Source organism: Esox lucius, chromosome 20, assembly GCF_011004845.1.
Source record: "Esox lucius isolate fEsoLuc1 chromosome 20, fEsoLuc1.pri, whole genome shotgun sequence".
Taxonomy (NCBI): Eukaryota; Metazoa; Chordata; class Actinopteri; order Esociformes; family Esocidae; genus Esox; species Esox lucius.
The window spans coordinates 40,777,406-40,796,600 of record NC_047588.1 but is presented as its reverse complement, the minus strand read 5'-3'; the positions used below and the strand labels follow the sequence as shown (position 1 = coordinate 40,796,600).

The 19,195-nt window shown below is 46.6% G+C and overlaps 1 protein-coding gene across 3 annotated transcripts in view; it reads right to left on the bottom strand.

Moving 5' to 3' along the window:
• The window catches only part of cfap65 (cilia and flagella associated protein 65), a 29,384-nt gene extending 11,669 nt beyond the window's left edge, over nucleotides 1-17,715 (bottom strand). Inside the window, exons 1-26 of one of the 3 annotated variants that reach the window (XM_020041171.3) lie at nucleotides 17,578-17,715; nucleotides 16,367-16,443; nucleotides 15,702-15,886; nucleotides 12,603-12,705; nucleotides 11,423-11,589; nucleotides 10,999-11,198; nucleotides 10,702-10,826; nucleotides 10,385-10,607; nucleotides 9,901-10,169; nucleotides 9,328-9,525; nucleotides 8,996-9,199; nucleotides 8,694-8,861; nucleotides 8,302-8,439; nucleotides 7,919-8,158; nucleotides 7,011-7,235; nucleotides 6,422-6,568; nucleotides 5,445-5,610; nucleotides 5,208-5,336; nucleotides 4,849-5,062; nucleotides 4,432-4,560; nucleotides 3,647-3,823; nucleotides 3,460-3,526; nucleotides 3,051-3,161; nucleotides 2,720-2,911; nucleotides 2,169-2,327; nucleotides 1,132-1,263 (exon numbers count right to left, since the gene is read on the bottom strand). In XM_020041171.3, coding sequence (XP_019896730.2) covers nucleotides 1,132-1,263; nucleotides 2,169-2,327; nucleotides 2,720-2,911; nucleotides 3,051-3,161; nucleotides 3,460-3,526; nucleotides 3,647-3,823; nucleotides 4,432-4,560; nucleotides 4,849-5,062; nucleotides 5,208-5,336; nucleotides 5,445-5,610; nucleotides 6,422-6,568; nucleotides 7,011-7,235; nucleotides 7,919-8,158; nucleotides 8,302-8,439; nucleotides 8,694-8,861; nucleotides 8,996-9,199; nucleotides 9,328-9,525; nucleotides 9,901-10,169; nucleotides 10,385-10,607; nucleotides 10,702-10,826; nucleotides 10,999-11,198; nucleotides 11,423-11,589; nucleotides 12,603-12,705; nucleotides 15,702-15,886; nucleotides 16,367-16,441 — 4,143 coding nt within the window. In that variant the 5' untranslated portion in view covers nucleotides 16,442-16,443; nucleotides 17,578-17,715. Of the gene's footprint in view, nucleotides 1-1,131; nucleotides 1,264-2,168; nucleotides 2,328-2,719; nucleotides 2,912-3,050; nucleotides 3,162-3,459; nucleotides 3,527-3,646; nucleotides 3,824-4,431; nucleotides 4,561-4,848; nucleotides 5,063-5,207; nucleotides 5,337-5,444; nucleotides 5,611-6,421; nucleotides 6,569-7,010; nucleotides 7,236-7,918; nucleotides 8,159-8,301; nucleotides 8,440-8,693; nucleotides 8,862-8,995; nucleotides 9,200-9,327; nucleotides 9,526-9,900; nucleotides 10,170-10,384; nucleotides 10,608-10,701; nucleotides 10,827-10,998; nucleotides 11,199-11,422; nucleotides 11,590-12,602; nucleotides 12,706-15,701; nucleotides 15,887-16,366; nucleotides 16,621-17,577 lie in introns of those variants that run through there. The other 2 variants (XM_020041172.3, XM_034288701.1) reach the window with 2 other exon arrangements.
• Nucleotides 17,716-19,195: the final 1,480 nt, after the last annotated feature.

Here is a 19,195-nt window from a genome sequence, read left to right as displayed (position 1 = left end):
AACACATTACAGATATACACACCAACACATATAACACACTACAGCTAAACATACCGACACATATAACACACTACAGATATATACACCAACACATATAACACACTACAGATATACACACTAACACGCCAACACAAAGACACCACACACCAACACAAAGACACCACACACCAACACAAAGACACCACACGCCAACACATAAAGACACCACACGCCAACACATAAAGACACCACACGCCAACACAAAGACACCACACACCAACACAAAGACACCTTACACCAACACAAAGACACCAACACAAAGACACCACACGCCAACACAAAGACACCAACACAAAGACACCACACGCCAACACAAAGACACCAACACAAAGACACCACACACCAACACAAAGACACCAACACAAAGACACCACACGCCAACACAAAGACACCAACACAAAGACACCACACGCCAACACAAAGACACCAACACAAAGACACCACACGCCAACACAAAGACACCAACACAAAGACACCACACGCCAACACAAAGACACCACACACCAACACAAAGACACCACACGCCAACACAAAGGCACCACACGCCAACACAAAGACACCACACGCCAACACAAAGACACCACACGCCAACACAAAGACACCAACACAAAGACACCACACGCCAACACAAAGACACCACACGCCAACACAAAGACACCACACGCCAACACAAAGACACCACACACCAACACAAAGACACCACACACCAACACAAAGACACCACACGCCAACACAAAGACACCACACGCCAACACAAAGACACCAACACAAAGACACCACACGCCAACACAAAGACACCACACGCCAACACAAAGACACCACACGCCAACACAAAGACACCAACACAAAGACACCACACGCCAACACAAAGACACCACACGCCAACACAAAGACACCACACGCCAACACAAAGACACCACACACCAACACAAAGACACCACACACCAACACAAAGACACCACACGCCAACACAAAGACACCACACGCCAACACAAAGACACCACGTGAAAAAGCATGTATACATAAACGTGAAATGAGAAGAGCACACACATACAGACATACACAGACATGTACGTGGACACACCCCCCCACCTGGTCTGTTATGTTCCAGGCATAGAGGACTCTGTCAGTGTGGGACACGTTGGTGAGGAAAAGGATCCGCGTGGATCGAGAGCAGACTGGGATGTCTCCAATGGACACTCTTTCCTCTGACAGGTAGACCACCTGAGAAAGACACACACACAAATGTATTATTAACACACACACACACACACACCATGCCCACAGAGGGTAAGTTAATATGAACAACCTAAGACACATCTAATAAGACCTATCTAATAATTAAATAACAAACTAAAAAGCTCATCAGAAGTAGCAAATAACAACTAGCTAATAAGGTATAGCTAATAATAACTAGCTAATAAGATCTAGCAAATACAAACTAGCTAATAAGACCTAGCTAATAACAACTAGCTAATTACAACTACTTAGCTAACGAGCAAAGTGAGTTAGCTCTACAACTAAAGACATTTCAGTTGAAAAGACTGAATGTATTTATGTAAGCAGCACTTAATAGCCAAACCAGATCCCCCAAAATGGGTACTATGTCCCATGTGTAGAAATGGAAATGGAATTGCTAGGAAACTGGCAAACACTTAAAATGTATCAAACACTACACATGCTTTAAGCAACACTTAAAATGTATCATACACTACACATGCTTTAAGCCACACTTAAAATGTATCAAACACTACACATGCTTTAAGCCACACTTAAAATGTATCATACACTACACATGCTTTAAGCCACACTTAAAATGTATCATACACTACACATGCTTAAAGCAACACTTAAAATGTATCATACACTACACATGCTTTAAGAAACACTTAACATGTATCATACACTACACATGCTTTAAGCAACACTTAAAATGTATCATACACTACACATACTTAAAGCAACACTTAAAATGTATCATACACTACACATGCTTAAAGCAACAAGTGCCGTAGGTAATGTAGACACAGAATGTCCAGAGTAAGTCTTTAAAAAAGATATAAAGGTGAACTTATTGTAAAGTGTAACCAACTAGCAACACTTCCCCAGGGGGCTGTGGGTCGGCCCACCTGGTCAGGCAGCGGTAACCTCTGAGTGCTGGGCACGGACATGTGGGGGTTCATGAGCTGGACTGGAGCCGACTCCGCCAGAACCTGTTCATCAAAACCACAGCCCTCAAATGTCATCAGAAGGGTGTCCCCCTCCAGGACAGTGATAGGGAGGTCCACCTGTAAACAAACACAGGACTGTTTCAGGAGGAAGAGGAGGAAGGTGGAAGATGAAGAAGACAAGGAGGTTGAAGCAGGAGTTCAACTTGAAAATCCCTGAAAGTAAACAAGAACATCCCTTAAACCAGTATTTCTCATCCCTGCTCCTGGGCTTCCCTCCTCTCCCTGCCCTACCATACCTGTTACCTGACTTGATAATGAGCTGATCATTTGAATCAGGTGTGACACAGCAGGGAGAGATCTAAAACATGCAGGGCAGGGGGCGCCCCGGAGCAGGGTAGAGAAACACTGCCTTAAAGGAAACTTCCACCATGACTGGAACTCCATCTCCCCGAACGCAGGGCCTCCTCTCTCATCCCACCATGGTTAATGAACAGGCGTTGGCTACTCACACTATAGGTCTTGGCCTCCAAGGGGTAGAAGACCCACTCCAGCAGGGCAGTCCTCCCAGGCTGCACCTCTCCCTGGCGGGTGAGACACTGCAGGACCGGGTGGCCAAAGTTATCAGCCGTCAGCTGCTCCAGGGGGTCCGTGTCCACCAGGTAGGTCAACGGGACTGCCCCGCCGTTGTACAGCTCAAACACCTTGAATACAGTCACGTAACGCGGCAGATTACGGCAACATGGCTCCACCCGGTAGGCTTTAAACCAGTGGTGGTAGATGAGCTGAGCAACACTGGGAGCATTCAACACATTATTATGAAGGCCGTACTGAGTTACTGACCTGTTTAGGCGGACTGAACCCTCCAATGGCGACGGGGGCAAAGACATGCTTGGTGGAGGTAGGGCGGAGGTAGGGTTTGTCTTTCAACACTGTCACCCCCATGAAGTTCAACTACACACACACACACACACGGGAGACAGAACGAACAGAAGGTACGGTTCAGTTCCAATGAACCTTTCTCAACCCAGACATCTAATAAGACCGAGACGGACGTAAACCCCTGTTCAGACCTGCCTCTAAAAACCCATCCATCATCCTGATCTTTTTACCCGATCTCAGCTATTATCACATGTATGGTCTCATAGCAATCTTTCAATCGCACTAATCAGAATGGATGGAGGTTGCGTGTTAAAACCAGGTGTTAACAGACGTAAGGATTTAAAGGAGATTAAGAAATATGGAGTCACACCAGGATCTCTCTGCCATGAGACAGCTTGAACAGGACTGGGAGGCGGTTCGGACCAGTAAAGTCATGTCTAAGAAGAATGACCAGAGGATGAAGAACACAAAGAATGGAAAAAAACATTGGATCATTTGTTAACGATAGTACTTTTTCCCCATATGACAGCAAAGGCATACTGTGTGTGTGTCTACACCTGTAGGTAAAAGACACTGCTCTCTGCTGTCCTGGCTGTAGTTTTCCAGAGCGGGGCTCTATGTTGAACAGCCTGTTATCCTGGACCTTCATCTGGTGCAGCTCTGTGCTGCTAAACTCCCCCGTCTCAGCCCAGTACTCCAGCTCTATCTGCTGGTCCTCTGGGAACAGAAATGACCTGGGGGGGACGCGAATGACAGGACCTTACGATGAAGCATCTGTTGGTGTTTACAACTCCTTGCCACAGAGAAAGAAATGTTGGGCTGTTGGCAATACATTTTGGGCTGCAGGCAATAAATGACCCAGTATAACCTTGCATGAACCAGTATAGTCTAGCATGACCCAGTATAGTCTAGCATACTATAACATAGGCTAGCATGACCCAGGATAGCTTAGTATGACCCAGTATAGCCAGCCTAACATGACCCAAAATAGCATTACCCAGAATAGCCTAGCATTACCCAGGATAGCTTAGTATGACACAGTATACCCTAGCATGACCCAGTATAACCTAGCATGCCCCTGTATAGTCTAGCATAGTATAGCATAGCCTAGCATGACCCAGGATAGCTTAGCATGACCCAGTATACCCTAGCATGACCCAGTGTAGCCTAACATGCCACAGCATAGCATAGCCTAGCATGAACCAGGATAGCCTAGCATGAACCAGGATAGCCTAGCATTACCCAGTATAGCCTAGCATAGCATAGCATGACCCAGCATGGCGTAGCATGACCCAGTACAGCATAGCATGGTGACATATGGGAGTATCTGACAGGTACTGACCACTCAACAGGGATGTTGCCAGTGTTCTCAAACATTAGAAGCACGCTGGAGGGAGCCGAGCCCAGTGGAGCAGCACTGAAGTCAAAATCCAACATGGCTGACGTGAAGACGGAGGGGCAGCGACGTAAACTGGAGGGGTAAAGAAGCACACATACAGTGCGGTACGTAGCAATTAATCCAGACCAATCAAAAGGAAGAAAGCCTCTTAAGAAGTCACCAGAATGTTCATAGGACAACCCATGTCTGCCGAGTAGCAATAAGTAATATTGCAGATGTGGATGTGTATGGGTTAGGGCCAATTCTCATTTCTCAATTAAAATCTACTTATATTAGAATTGATACCAACCCTGAAAGTATTTGACAAGTTACAAACATTTGATCCACTGGGGTCCCAAGGGCAGAGTTTGGGAAACTGACCTGTGTCTGGTGGGGACGCGGTAGGTGAGTTCTGGCGGGGCGGGGTCTCTCTTCAGGTAGGAATTGAGGTGGTCCAGTGAGAAGAGGCTCCAGAGCTGCAATTTGCTGAGCCCCTCCATGCTGCCAGCACAGCGGCCGTCTGTCACCTCCAGGGTGGGAAACACCCCCTCAGCCTGCACCTGGCAGAGAGGCTGGGGGACTTCCAGGACACACCCTGGGACCGGACAGGAGACCGTGGCAAAGACAGGACAGGTGTGAGGAACAGGAACAATACGGGGGAAAGACAAGACCGACTGGTGTGGGTCAAAGGTTACGTCCCGCTACGGTCCGCACTTCTCATGGCTGTGGGCCAGCTGTACCTGCAGAGCTGAGTGTCTGGTAGGTCAGTTCCCAGCAGTATCTAGCCCTCCTAGCAGGCCTCACTGTTGACCGGATCAGCAGCCTGGACTGAGCTGGGATGGTGCCTCTCATAGAGTCCAACTCCAGAGCTGCAAGATGCAGGACAGGTCCAATATATTACTCAATGAACCTGGAGGAGCTGTGTTCTCATGAGACAACACCCGAAGGGTCACAGGTCATCAAGGTATTTGTCATACCGACAGGGTCACCGTGGACATCCTCAGCCTGGTCCCCGTCAAGCAGCCTCTGCAGCACGGTCAGGGAGAAGGTGACAGGACAGGTGCTGTTGTTCATCAGAGGAACCTGGAAGGTCCTGCAATCTCCCACCAACACCTCCCCCAGGGCCAGCACCGCACACTCTGCCTGGAGAGAGGGGAGTCACAACATACACTCTGACTGGGGGAGGGGAGTCATGACATAACACACTCTGACTGGGGGAGGGGAGTCATGACATAACACACTCTGACTGGGGGGAGGGGAGTCATGACATAACACACTCTGACTGGGGGGAGGGGAGTCATGACATAACACAGTCTGACTGGGGGGAGGGGAGTCATGACATAACACAGTCTGACTGGGGGGAGGGGAGTCATGACATAACACAGTCTGACTGGGGGGAGGGGAGTCATGACATAACACACTCTGACTGGGGGGAGGGGAGTCATGACATAACACACTCTGACTGGGGGGAGGGGAGTCATGACATAACACACTCTGACTGGGGGGAGGGGAGTCATGACATAACACACTCTGACTGGGGGAGGGGAGTCATGACATAACACACTCTGACTGGGGGGAGGGGAGTCATGACATAACACACTCTGACTGGGGGGAGGGGAGTCATGACATAACACACTGACTGGGGGGAGGGGAGTCATGACATAACACACCCTGATTGGAGGGAAGGAAGTACCTAAATAACACTCTGGAGGAAGGGGAGTCACGGCATATTAAAAAGACTACATGTCACCTGCACTGTCAAGTGGTCAGCTCAGCAGGGGAGGAAAAGGATCGAGACAAAGCAAGAAAGATATAAGTCATTATAAAAGTCTTAAGTCATCCCAAATGGGGTTCGGATCTCCAGAGCCATGGAACTATTTCTCACTTTACCGCCTCCTGATGTACCTGGCCTCTGAACACTCTCCTTAACTCATGAACTGGAGAAGTCAATCACCTGGATGGAACCTTTGGAGGCCATGCCCACAACTTTCAAGGGGAGGCGGGACTTCCTGCAACCAGGCATCTGGATTGGCCAGAAGGTCAGTTTGGGCTTCAGATTGTAAACCATCTCCTCTGATGGAGTGAAGGACCAAGTCTGCACCTAAGATAATGAAAATCACAAACGCCACTTCATCAACACAGTTCAAACATTCACCAACACAGTTCAAACATTCACCAACACAGTTCAAACATTCACCAACACAGTTCAAACATTCACCAACACAGTTCAAACATTCACCAACACAGTTCAAACATTCACCAACACAGTTCAAACATTCACCAACACAGTTCAAACATTCACCAAAACAGTTCAAACATTCACCAACACAGTTCAAACATTCACCAACACAGGTCAAATAGGAATCACACATTTTTATTCATCCCAACAATCATATGAATCCACTCCCGTTAATCAGTCATTTCTAACTTAAAGGGAAATGAAACCGTTCAGCCAAGAGACAAAGTTCTAACGACGACTTTAAATCAACAGTGTGTGAGTATCATGTATGTTCAGACACCCAGCCTTCCTCTCCTCCTCTCACCATGGTGTCGTTGGGCAGCAGGACGCCCGTCTCAGGCTCCACAGAGAGGAGGCGCCGGTCAGGTCCGGAGATCCTCCAGAGGAACCGTAGAGGCAGGCTGCTGAGGTTCCTGACCCTGTGGGGTCGCTGCGAGCAGGAGCCCACCGCTGTGGGTTTGAAGAACAGGCTGCCGTCGCCCTCCAGACACACACGCGGCTTCTCCAGCACGCTGACCACCCGCAGCTGCTACAGGTCAGTCCAGAACACACACATCATCAGACCGGCTAGGCCCGACCGGGCACTAACGCACACAGACTCCAACAAGTCAGTCCAGAACACACACATCATCAGACCGGCTCGGCTCGGCCCGACCGGACACTTATGATGCAAGGTGATTTCTGGATAAAATGACAGGAGGAGAATGTTTCTACCTGCTTATGGCCTGGAGTTAGTTCCCAGGTAATGGGCTAGGGTTAGTCCCCTGGTTATGGGCTAGAGTTAGTCCCCTGGTTATGGCCTGGGGTTAGTCCCCTGGTTATGGGCTAGAGTTAGTCCCCTGGTTATTGGCTAGAGTTAATCCCCTGGTTATGGCCTGGAGTCAGTTCCCAGGTAATGGGCTGGGATTAGTCACCTGGTTATGGCCTAGAATTAGTCCTCTGGTTATGGGCTGGAGTTTGTTCCCAGGTAATGGGCTGGAGTTAGTCCCCTGGTAATGGGCTGGAGTAAGTCCCCTGGTAATGGGCTGGAGTTAGTCCCCTAGTAATGGGCTGGATTTAGTCCCCTGGTAATGGGCTGGATTTAGTCCCCTGGTAATGGGCTGGAGTTATTCCCCTGGTAATGGGCTAGAGTTAGTCCTAGTCCCCCGTGTGTGTGGGACAACAGACTAAACTGGTCCGTTAGCCCGTTCTGCTGACATCAGTCCCACCAACCTGTGTGTATCTGGGGCTGGAGTTGAGATGCAAGGAGATGGGCAACCGGACAGGACAGTGCTCTGCCGGGGCGGCCCGGAGCGTAAGGATCTGGTGTTGTCCCGGCAGGACCAGGCCGCTGGTGGGCCGAACACTGACCGACGGACACTCCTCTGGGTCCAGCCTGAAGACCAGGGGCAGGTCCCCGAGGTTCTCCAACAGCACGGTACGGTATGAGACCAGGCTGAGAGGAGGGAAGACCTGGACAGGAGGGAGGGACGAATCACACAGCGATGATGATGATGAGGAGGAGGAGGAGGATTCATCTAAAGTGTCTGAGAAAAAACTAAAGGAAGAAGATCAAAAGGAGAGGAAGAATGCCATAAAATAATGACGGTACCCACCACCTGGGGGCGCTGCAGGGAGAGGCGGGGTATGAAGTGCTCCCGGTCAGGCTGGAAAGAGTGTCCACTGACCCGGACTGTCACACACCAGGAGGGACACAGGGTTCGCTCATCTACCAGCGTAAAATCCCTCAACACCTGGACAAAGAGAGAGAGAGAGACAGAAAAGGGCAGAGAGAGAGAGAAATACAGAAAGAGAGAGAGAGGGAGAGAGCGAGGTCGGCAAAAGAATCCCTGTAACCGCAACTAGACCTGGAATTCCATGAGAGTCTCATTCATTACTGAGCCTAAAGATCCACTGCTGTGCAGGAGTCACCCCCCCCCCCCATTCACAGCGCGGAGAGAGTGAGGCAGAACGGACGTGACTCACCACTCCGCCTGCTGAATGTTACCTTGTACAGAGCAAAGCACTCCAGCTGTGCCCCGTGGAAGGTATTCTGCTGCCGGGGAGTGTAGCTGACCCTGAACGAGGTCGACTTCAGGGGTCCCAGATCGCATGACCAGGGTGAGACGGAGAAGGTGGAGTCCTTAGCCGACGTCCAGAACAGGCTGAGCTTGCCCTTCAATGAAATCAACACATTCATCCACCAGTTGTCACCTGGCCTACAGATGAACCCAGAGGAGCAAAGCAGAGGCCCAGGGGCTACCGGACCAGAACCAGAGTGGTCGCCAGTCCTCTTCCAGTCATACCAACCTTGGTGTGGTTGTAGACGGTCACCGACTGGGAGGAGGAGGAGGAACTGTTGTAGAAGGTCAGCTCCGGGGGGTCCACCGTGATGTGGGAGGAGGAGAGTCTGACCCCTGGCTCGGCGTCCATGATGCCCCCGGCACAGTCCTGGTAATACTCCTCCATTGGGCTTCTCTCCTCAGGCACCACGACATCAGGCTGTGAACAATACTGAGGAGGTGCCACGGTGATCAGGGACGCAGTCAAAGCAATGTTCTCATTGACTTCACAGACTTCAACTGAAACTCCAGCTATTCAACAGCGCAGTCGAGAGAGGAGTCGTCATGTGTTGCACACACCTCCTGTAACAGCAGAGCTCCCTCCTGGTCCACCTGGAGCTTGCCTTCTGCCAGCATGGCACTGAGCACATCTGGAGGGTAGTAGGTCAGACCACGGGACCAGTTCTTTTGGTACAGAACCAGGTGTCTGGGTCTCAGGGTGGCTGGCGTCTGCTGCTCAGAGTGGCAGGTGCCGAGCAGATCCAGGAACAGAGGCTCCTAAGCAGGAAGGACAACAGGCATTTCATCATTATCATCATCATACTGATAGTACAGTGATAGTACAGTGTTAATATAATGACAGTACAGTGATAATTTAGTGATAGTACAGTGTTGGTGCAGTGATAATCTAGTGATAGTACAGTCATAGTATAGTGATATTACAGTGATAATCTAGTGACAGTATAGTGATGGCACAGTGATGATCTAGTGATAGTACAGTGATAATGTAGTGATAGTGTAGTTATAGTACAGTGATAATCTAATGATAGTATTGTGATAGTACAATGATAATATAGTAATATTACAGTGATAATCTAGTGATAGTACAGTGATAATCTAGTGATAGTGTCCTGTGTAGTTGCTCAGGCTCACCCTGTGCAGCAGCAGACAGGCCAGTCTACGGTGGTGTCCGATGGGGTGCTGAGGTCTGTAGGTCAGCTTCAGGCTCTGGCTGCTGTTGGCCGGCAGGACCCCCCAGGCTGGTTCCAGGCTGAAGACACCGTTGCCAGAGGCATCCAGGTCAAACTGATAGCGCGCCTCCACCGAAGACGAGTTGACCATGACGACAGAGCGCTTGGCCTCCTGCCCCTCCTCCACGCAGCCAAAGTCCAGCACAGAGGAGGACAGGGTCACCCGGGGGCCTGCGGGACACAGGGGGGTGTCAAAGGACGTTCCGCTCAGATCCGGAACAGCGTTCGCCAAACTCTCCACCGGCCTCTCCAGACATTTCAAACCTCATTCAGTCACTGACTGAAGCAGGTGAGTCCAATCAGGGCTTCAACCAAATAAGGGAAACCTCTGTGGAGGCCTGAGAGGAGGTTTGGGAGGCCCAGAGAGGCTTGCTCCTGTTGTGTACCTATGCAGGCGCCGGTGACTTTGATCAGGGTTTTGCTGAGAGCTCCGGGCCACCTGAGAGACAGGTAGTCCACAGAGGAACTGTCCACCTCCAGAGGAGTAAACAACACCGGGACCTTAATGGAGGTCCGAGGGGCCAACTCCCCCTTCTGGACGCTGCACTGGAACAAAGACTCAGACAGCGCTGGGTGACGCATTCGGGACACACTGAAGGAAGTCGTTATCTGGTAGAAAATGAAAGGGGGGGGGGTTGAGGGGGTTCAATGTAATGACAAGCTCTGGTCAAAGGATCACTGTGTACAGGAGGGGTGAACACACCGAGCACGGATTAAGGATCTCCAAGTGTCTTTCTGCCGTGGAGCCCACGGGCACGCTGCCAAACTCCAGCACCTTGAACCCCTCCTCTTGGCCCGAGGCGTTGACCTGAAGGAACGGGTACTTGGCTGTGGAACACATAAATCGTTTGTAATGGCAAAATGAACGAATAATTACTGTGAAAACATATCCTGTCATGCCTGGTTCGTGGTGAATCACCTGCTTTCAATATACCGTGCAGCCCTCATTAACCTCATGAAAGAGTTTCATTCATTTTGGCATTGTCAGTCTGTCACTCACACAGGCCCTGCAGTAAGACAGTACAGCTGTTCTCTCCCTCCTCTCCGAAGACACAGCTGGCCTCCACCTGGTAGACCAGGGCCTCCTGTGGTCTGAAGAGCACCGTGACCTGACACTCCTGGTGGGCCTGCAGCACTCCTCTCTCTGGAGACAGCTGGAAGGGACAGGACACCTCCCACTGGAACCATGTCTGGAGCTTACTGGGTGTTGGAGGGAACAGGGGTAAATAAACAGCCTCAGAACCAACCAGCGCACTCAGAAGCCACAACCTGGACACTGCTTGAGATCATCACATTGCAGTCAGACAGCACAGAACCAGTGACCCACAGATCACCAGGCCTGTCAAACGACAGGACTCCTCACCATACGATTTGAACCTTCGTGGTGATCCCTTCAAACATCCTGGTTAGTGGGTGTCACCTGCCTGATATTGCGGAACATAAAGGTGGTCTGTGATTGGTGGAGAACAGCGCAGGGAGGCACGAGGACAGACTCGGGTAGGTCCAGGGCGTGGCGGGGGAGGGTCGCACTCAGAGTCACCGTGAAGGACCCGTCGTTACTCTGGAACTCTATACTGTCCTGGTAGTCACACTGGTTAACAGACAACACACAACAATCACAGACACAGATGAGAACTCTATACTGTCCTGGTAGACACACTGGTCAACAGACAACACACAACAATCACAGACACAGATGAGAACTCTATACTGTCCTGGTAGTCACACTGGTCAACAGACAACACACAACAATCACAGACACAGATGAGAACTCTATACTGTCCTGGTAGTCACACTGGTCAACAGACAACACACAACAATCACAGACACAGATGAGAACTCTATACTGTCCTGGTAGACACACTGGTCAACAGACAACACACAACAATCACAGACACAGATGAGAACTCTATACTGTCCTGGTAGACACACTGGTCAACAGACAACACACAACAATCACAGACACAGATGAGAACTCTATACTGTCCTGGTAGTCACACTGGTCAACAGACAACACACAACAATCACAGACACAGATGAGAACTCTATACTGTCCTGGTAGTCACACTGGTCAACAGACAACACACAACAATCACAGACACAGATGAGAACTCTATACTGTCCTGGTAGACACACTGGTCAACAGACAACACACAACAATCACAGACACAGATGAGAACTCTATACTGTCCTGGTAGACACACTGGTCAACAGACAACACACAACAATCACAGACACAGATGAGAACTCTATACTGTCCTGGTAGTCACACTGGTCAACAGACAACACACAACAATCACAGACACAGATGAGAACTCTATACTGTCCTGGTAGTCACACTGGTCAACAGACAACACACAACAATCACAGACACAGATGAGAACTCTATACTGTCCTGGTAGTCACACTGGTCAACAGACAACACACAACAATCACAGACACAGACGAAAACTGTCTCATTGCCACATCCCTTTTCAGGGATGCCGCTTTGTTATTGTGTACTAACTATTTCAAGCGTAACTAAAACAGTTGCAATCCCAAATGCTCAGAAGTTTCTAACTGAATATGGGATTAATAGTCCCAGGATTATACATGTATTAATACCCTGTCCAGTGGTCGGAACGTAATGGGAAGAGAGAACGAGGTTCCAGGACTCAAAGTGATCATCTGTGGAAACAGGGTGGTGAAGAACTTTGACACAGGAGACCTGAGAAAGACAATGAACACATTACTAAACACAGGAGACCTGAGAAAGACAATGAACACATTACTAAACACAGGAGACCTGAGAAAGACAATGAACACATTACTAAACACAGGAGACCTGAGAAAGACAATGAACACATTACTAAACACAGGAGACCTGAGAAAGACAATGAACACATTACTAAACACAGGAGACCTGAGAAAGACAATGAACACATTACTAAACACAGTAGCCTGAGAAAGACAATGAACACATTACTAAACACAGGAGACCTGAGAAAGACAATGAACACATTACTAAACACAGGAGCCTGAGAAAGACAATGAACACATTACTAAACACAGGAGCCTGAGAAAGACAATGAACACATTACTAAACACAGGAGACCTGAGAAAACAATGAACACATTACTAAACACAGGAGACCTGAGAAAGACAATGAACACATTACTAAACACAGGAGACCTGAGAAAGACAATGAACACATTACTAAACACAGGAGACCTGAGAAAGACAAGGAACACATTACTAAACACAGGAGACCTGAGAAAGACAATGAACACATTACTAAACACAGGAGACCTGAGAAAGACAATGAACACATTACTAAACACAGGAGACCTGAGAAAGACAATGAACACATTACTAAACACAGGAGACCTGAGAGAGACAATGAACACATTACTAAACACAGGAGACCTGAGAAAGACAATGAACACATTACTAAACACAGGAGACCTGAGAAAGACAATGAACACATTACTAAACACATGAGACCTGAGAAAGACAATGAACACATTACTAAACACAGGAGACCTGAGAAAGACAAGGAACACATTACTAAACACAGGAGACCTGAGAAAGACAATGAACACATTACTAAACACAGGAGACCTGAGAAAGACAATGAACACATTACTAAACACAGGAGACCTGAGAAAGACAATGAACACATTACTAAACACAGGAGACCTGAGAAAGACAAGGAACACATTACTAAACACAGGAGACCTGAGAAAGACAATGAACACATTACTAAACACAGGAGACCTGAGAAAGACAAGGAACACATTACTAAACACAGGAGACCTGAGAAAGACAATGAACACATCACTAAACACAGGAGACCTGAGAAAGACAATGAACATATTACTAAACACAGGAGACCTGAGAAAGACAATGAACACATTACTAAACACAGGAGCCTGAGAAAGACAATGAGCACATTACTAAACACAGGAGCCTGAGAAAGACAATGAACACATTACTAAACACAGGAGCCTGAGAAAGACAATGAACACATTACTAAACACAGGAGCCTGAGAAAGACAATGAACACATTACTAAACACAGGAGCCTGAGAAAGACAATGAACACATTACTAAACACAGGAGCCTGAGAAAGACAATGAACACATTACTAAACACAGGAGCCTGAGAAAGACAATGAACACATTACTAAACACAGGAGCCTGAGAAAGACAATGAACACATTACTAAACACAGGAGACCTGAGAAAGACAATGAACACATTACTAAACACAGGAGACCTGAGAAAGACAATGAACACATTACTAAACACAGGAGACCTGAGAGAGACAATGAACACATTACTAAACACAGGAGACCTGAGAAAGACAATGAACACATTACTAAACACAGGAGACCTGAGAAAGACAATGAACACATTACTAAACACATGAGACCTGAGAAAGACAATGAACACATTACTAAACACAGGAGACCTGAGAAAGACAAGGAACACATTACTAAACACAGGAGACCTGAGAAAGACAATGAACACATTACTAAACACAGGAGACCTGAGAAAGACAATGAACACATTACTAAACACAGGAGACCTGAGAAAGACAATGAACACATTACTAAACACAGGAGACCTGAGAAAGACAAGGAACACATTACTAAACACAGGAGACCTGAGAAAGACAATGAACACATTACTAAACACAGGAGACCTGAGAAAGACAAGGAACACATTACTAAACACAGGAGACCTGAGAAAGACAATGAACACATCACTAAACACAGGAGACCTGAGAAAGACAATGAACATATTACTAAACACAGGAGACCTGAGAAAGACAATGAACACATTACTAAACACAGGAGCCTGAGAAAGACAATGAACACATTACTAAACACAGGAGACCTGAGAAAGACAAGGAACACATTACTAAACACAGGAGACCTGAGAAAGACAATGAACACATTACTAAACACAGGAGACCTGAGAAAGACAAGGAACACATTACTAAACACAGGAGACCTGAGAAAGACAATGAACACATCACTAAACACAGGAGACCTGAGAAAGACAATGAACATATTACTAAACACAGGAGACCTGAGAAAGACAATGAACACATTACTAAACACAGGAGCCTGAGAAAGACAATGAGCACATTACTAAACACAGGAGCCTGAGAAAGACAATGAACACATTACTAAACACAGGAGCCTGAGAAAGACAATGAACACATTACTAAACACAGGAGCCTGAGAAAGACAATGAACACATTACTAAACACAGGAGCCTGAGAAAGACAATGAACACATTACTAAACACAGGAGCCTGAGAAAGACAATGAACACATTACTAAACACAGGAGCCTGAGAAAGACAATGAACACATTACTAAACACAGGAGCCTGAGAAAGACAATGAACACATTACTAAACACAGGAGCCTGAGAAAGACAATGAACACATTACTAAACACAGGAGCCTGAGAAAGACAATGAACACATTACTAAACACAGGAGCCTGAGAAAGACAATGAACACATTACTAAACACAGGAGCCCTGAGAAAGACAATTACAAAACATTACATTGTTCTATCTCCATCAATGAGCCTCCTGGATGTTACTCTCTTCTCTAATCTAATTCCTGCAAGTTGCGTGTTGTTTCTAACTGACTCCAGTCAATGTTAATGCACTACAAAGTCCTAGAGAGACATTTCCTAAACTCGCATCACCTGAAGCGTAATTTCTGCAGTTTGCTGTGGACGTTCTTCAGCAGCAGGGTCTTAGTGAACTCCCCTCCCAGCTTCCAGTTCTCCCACCGCAGCTCTGTCCTCGTCTCCACCCCAAGGAAGCAGCACCGCTGTGGGGGCATCTTCCCCTGCAGAGCCCCTGGACACTGCAGGTCTGGTCTTAAGCCCTGGGTGAGGCATGACAGTGAGGCAAAACAGACTAACTGCAGACAAGGGGCCCCATGCAGCTCAGTTAGTAAATTGTGACACTTACAATGGCAGGGCTCTGGGTTGGATCCCCGTGGGGGGCAGTAACACAAAGTATGAAAAAGTATGTAACCTTTACTCTATGTTGTCTGCATAAGAATGACTTCAATTCAAATGTAACTCCACAAGAACTGAGCTAAATGGGGTCTCCTGGCAAAGAGGAAAAAGCCCTCATCAGAATATGCACATTAAAGACTAGAGACAAACCTGCTACAGTCAGTGATAACATAGCAATGCCACAGTGTGTAGTATATGCATAGTGCCACTAGGGGGTGCTGCTCCACTAGCTTTAGCTTAAAGTTTCATCTGCCAGAGCAACTGTAGCCCATCTGATTGTTTTTCATTAAACCAACTAAAATGGTATCAAGAAAAACTTTAATAAATAGCTAATTACTTCTTACTTTCTTTTCATAACCAGGGGTGTCAGTCCAGACACCACAGTCCTGGACAGAGTTCCCCATGACCTCGGCCGACATCTCTAGGAAGAAAGACAACGTGAAGCTGGGTGAAAAACATCTTTACTAGAACTGTACACATAAAGGGAATCGGTTACAGGTCATTAAATAAACCTTACTAATCCTGAATGCTGATTGGCTTGGTCTCGTGGTATATATCAGTGTTGGTAACCAGCTTATAACAGGGTTTTGGGCCTTTTGGGTATATTGTCAATATATACCACGACTAAGTGCTGTGTCTAGGCACATAAGAATAGCTCTTTGCCATAGTATATTGGCCATATACCACACACCCTCTGGCCTTATTTCTTAAGTATACCACAGGTATAACACCACGGAACGTTATTGTGTTCTACACCTAATTGCATTAGTACCTGTTTTCAATAGCAATATACCACAGCTAAGGGCTAAATCCAGGCACTCCATGCATTGCGTTGTAAATGTTTCATATACCACAAGACCTATAAACCTTGTTGCTTAATCCTGCTTATGCTGGGCTGATGCACGACCCAAGCTCACCATAACTGTTTTGTATATATTGATCAATCAATAAGATATGGATTCCCGTACACATTCAGATGTGAGGTCATCTACCATGTCAGCATATCTGATGCCACGGGAAAAAAATATATCTTTCTCCTTTATTATCACAAAAACAAAACAGCCATTCGATTTATGGACCCCGTCATTCATTCCCTTGCTTTCCATTTCTTATTACCTTAAGTGAAATGACTGGGCAAGAAGGCATGGGGAGAAATGAGCAATAACAGGGATTACTTATCCAATCTGTCGCTGATTAAATAATTTGCTGATTGGTCCAACCACACGAGATTTATTTTACTAGCTAGTATTGTACTAGGTCATGTTGCTGATATTACAAAACTAACCAATAAAAAGGGCATGTTTGATATGTACTCGTTTTATTGGCAAACATTCAAGCCAATACTATAAGTATATTTTTTCCACAGGTTTGTCATCAAAACTAGAGAGGAGGTCCTGTATAAGTAAAAGCTTTTTTGGCAAAAAAAAAAGAATGCTAGGCACTACTTTAGTATAGCTAGCTAGCAAGCTATCTAGCGACGTTAAGAGTTGCACCCGTGGATATTTTTTGTAAGACCTCTGACAGCTTGCTTTTTGCTTAGAGCCCTTGGCCTTACCTGATTCAATTGCTGCCGAAAAAATAAATATAAATGTAGCAAAGGTTTGATTTAGTGATTGTCTAATTGTCTATACCAACTTAAAGCAGTCATCCTTGCGCAAGTTGTCATGAACAGGATGGAATTGTTTTTGTCTCCATAGCAACGACGGCAGCCTAAGGGGGACATTTATATTCTCCAGCAAATTCCTGGCGATAGGAAAGCCGAAACAACGGTAGGTTTAAAGATGCAGTCTAGTTCTTTGGAGGATTACACTATAGGCTGTGAGAACTGTTTATGTTTGTTAACCTGGTTTAGAATAAGTTAAGAGAAAGGGTTAAAGGAAGGGATTGCAAAAAATATTTTTTTTTCCTGCATACAGCTGTAATACATCGACTCTTTATTTAAGACAGTGGTTCCCAACCAGGGGTACTAGGACCCCTGGGGGTACTTGGCCTTTCCACAGGGGGTACTTGAAAACACTCATGACACCATAGACTTACTAGTGAAATTAACATGAGTGGGTAATTCAGGGGTACTCCAAGCAGTGCAAATTCTTTTTGGGGGTACAGTAACTGAAAAAGGTTGGGAGCCACTGATTTAAGACAATGATTAGTTGACCTGATTTCCAAATTAAAATCTAATGACAATGGCCTACCTCTGAATAGTGTAGTGGTAAAGTCACTGCCTCATTATAAGGAGATCAGGCTGTGAATCCTGCTCGAAGATTTGCGCAGGGGTCACGCTGAGTTGAATGAGCGATGCAATTGGGGTTTGGGTATCCGTAACGTACAGGTGTCTAACTGGTTCCACTGAGGCCCGAGTGTCTGCAGGTGTTCGCTCTTCCCTTGTACTTGATTGATTAATTAGGTCACTAATTGGTTAGGTTCTAACCTCACCCGGTGTTTTAGGTCTGGGAACTGGGAACTAAACCAGCATACACTAGGCCCTCTGTGAAATCGGGTTGATACCTGTGCAGTGTAATGGAATATGGTTGCCTTGCCTCGTTGCAGTCAAACGTCTCCTTGTGGCAGCTTGGGTACGTGTGATCTCAATGTAGAGGAGCAGAGAGTGTATCCCCTCCAGCGTGTTGAGATTGTGGTACATACACTTCCTGGCTGCGCGAGCAGCTAGATATGAACCAGAATAGCATCGGATGTGCTCCGTAGGACACATACCTCAATACTAACTCTCTAGAGTCTAGAGTCTTTGGGGACTGTTGAATATATTTATTCAAATAAACTTTTCTAATTTGTAATACCTGGGACAACTCTTTGTAACTGTTTGAATCTTAGTTCACCACCTCTTTTGAACAGGACCTTTGGAATTCCGAATCCATTCACCTCCACGTTCAGATAAGGTGTTATCCGGCACCAACTAGATATAAAAACAATTATACCTGCAACAGTTATCAAAACAAGGTCTGGACACCATAAACCCTTTGGCTTCTAATCTGTATGCTATTGCTATAAATTGTTTTGGTTACGCATAAGAAATTATGTCAAGGAGTAAACATTTAATCTCATCTGAACGAAATCACATCCTTCCTAATAATTTAGGGAATATGTAATGTCTGTCAAATCACCAACAATACAATCATAAAAAACATTATTGAATAAATAAATTACCGGTATTGTGG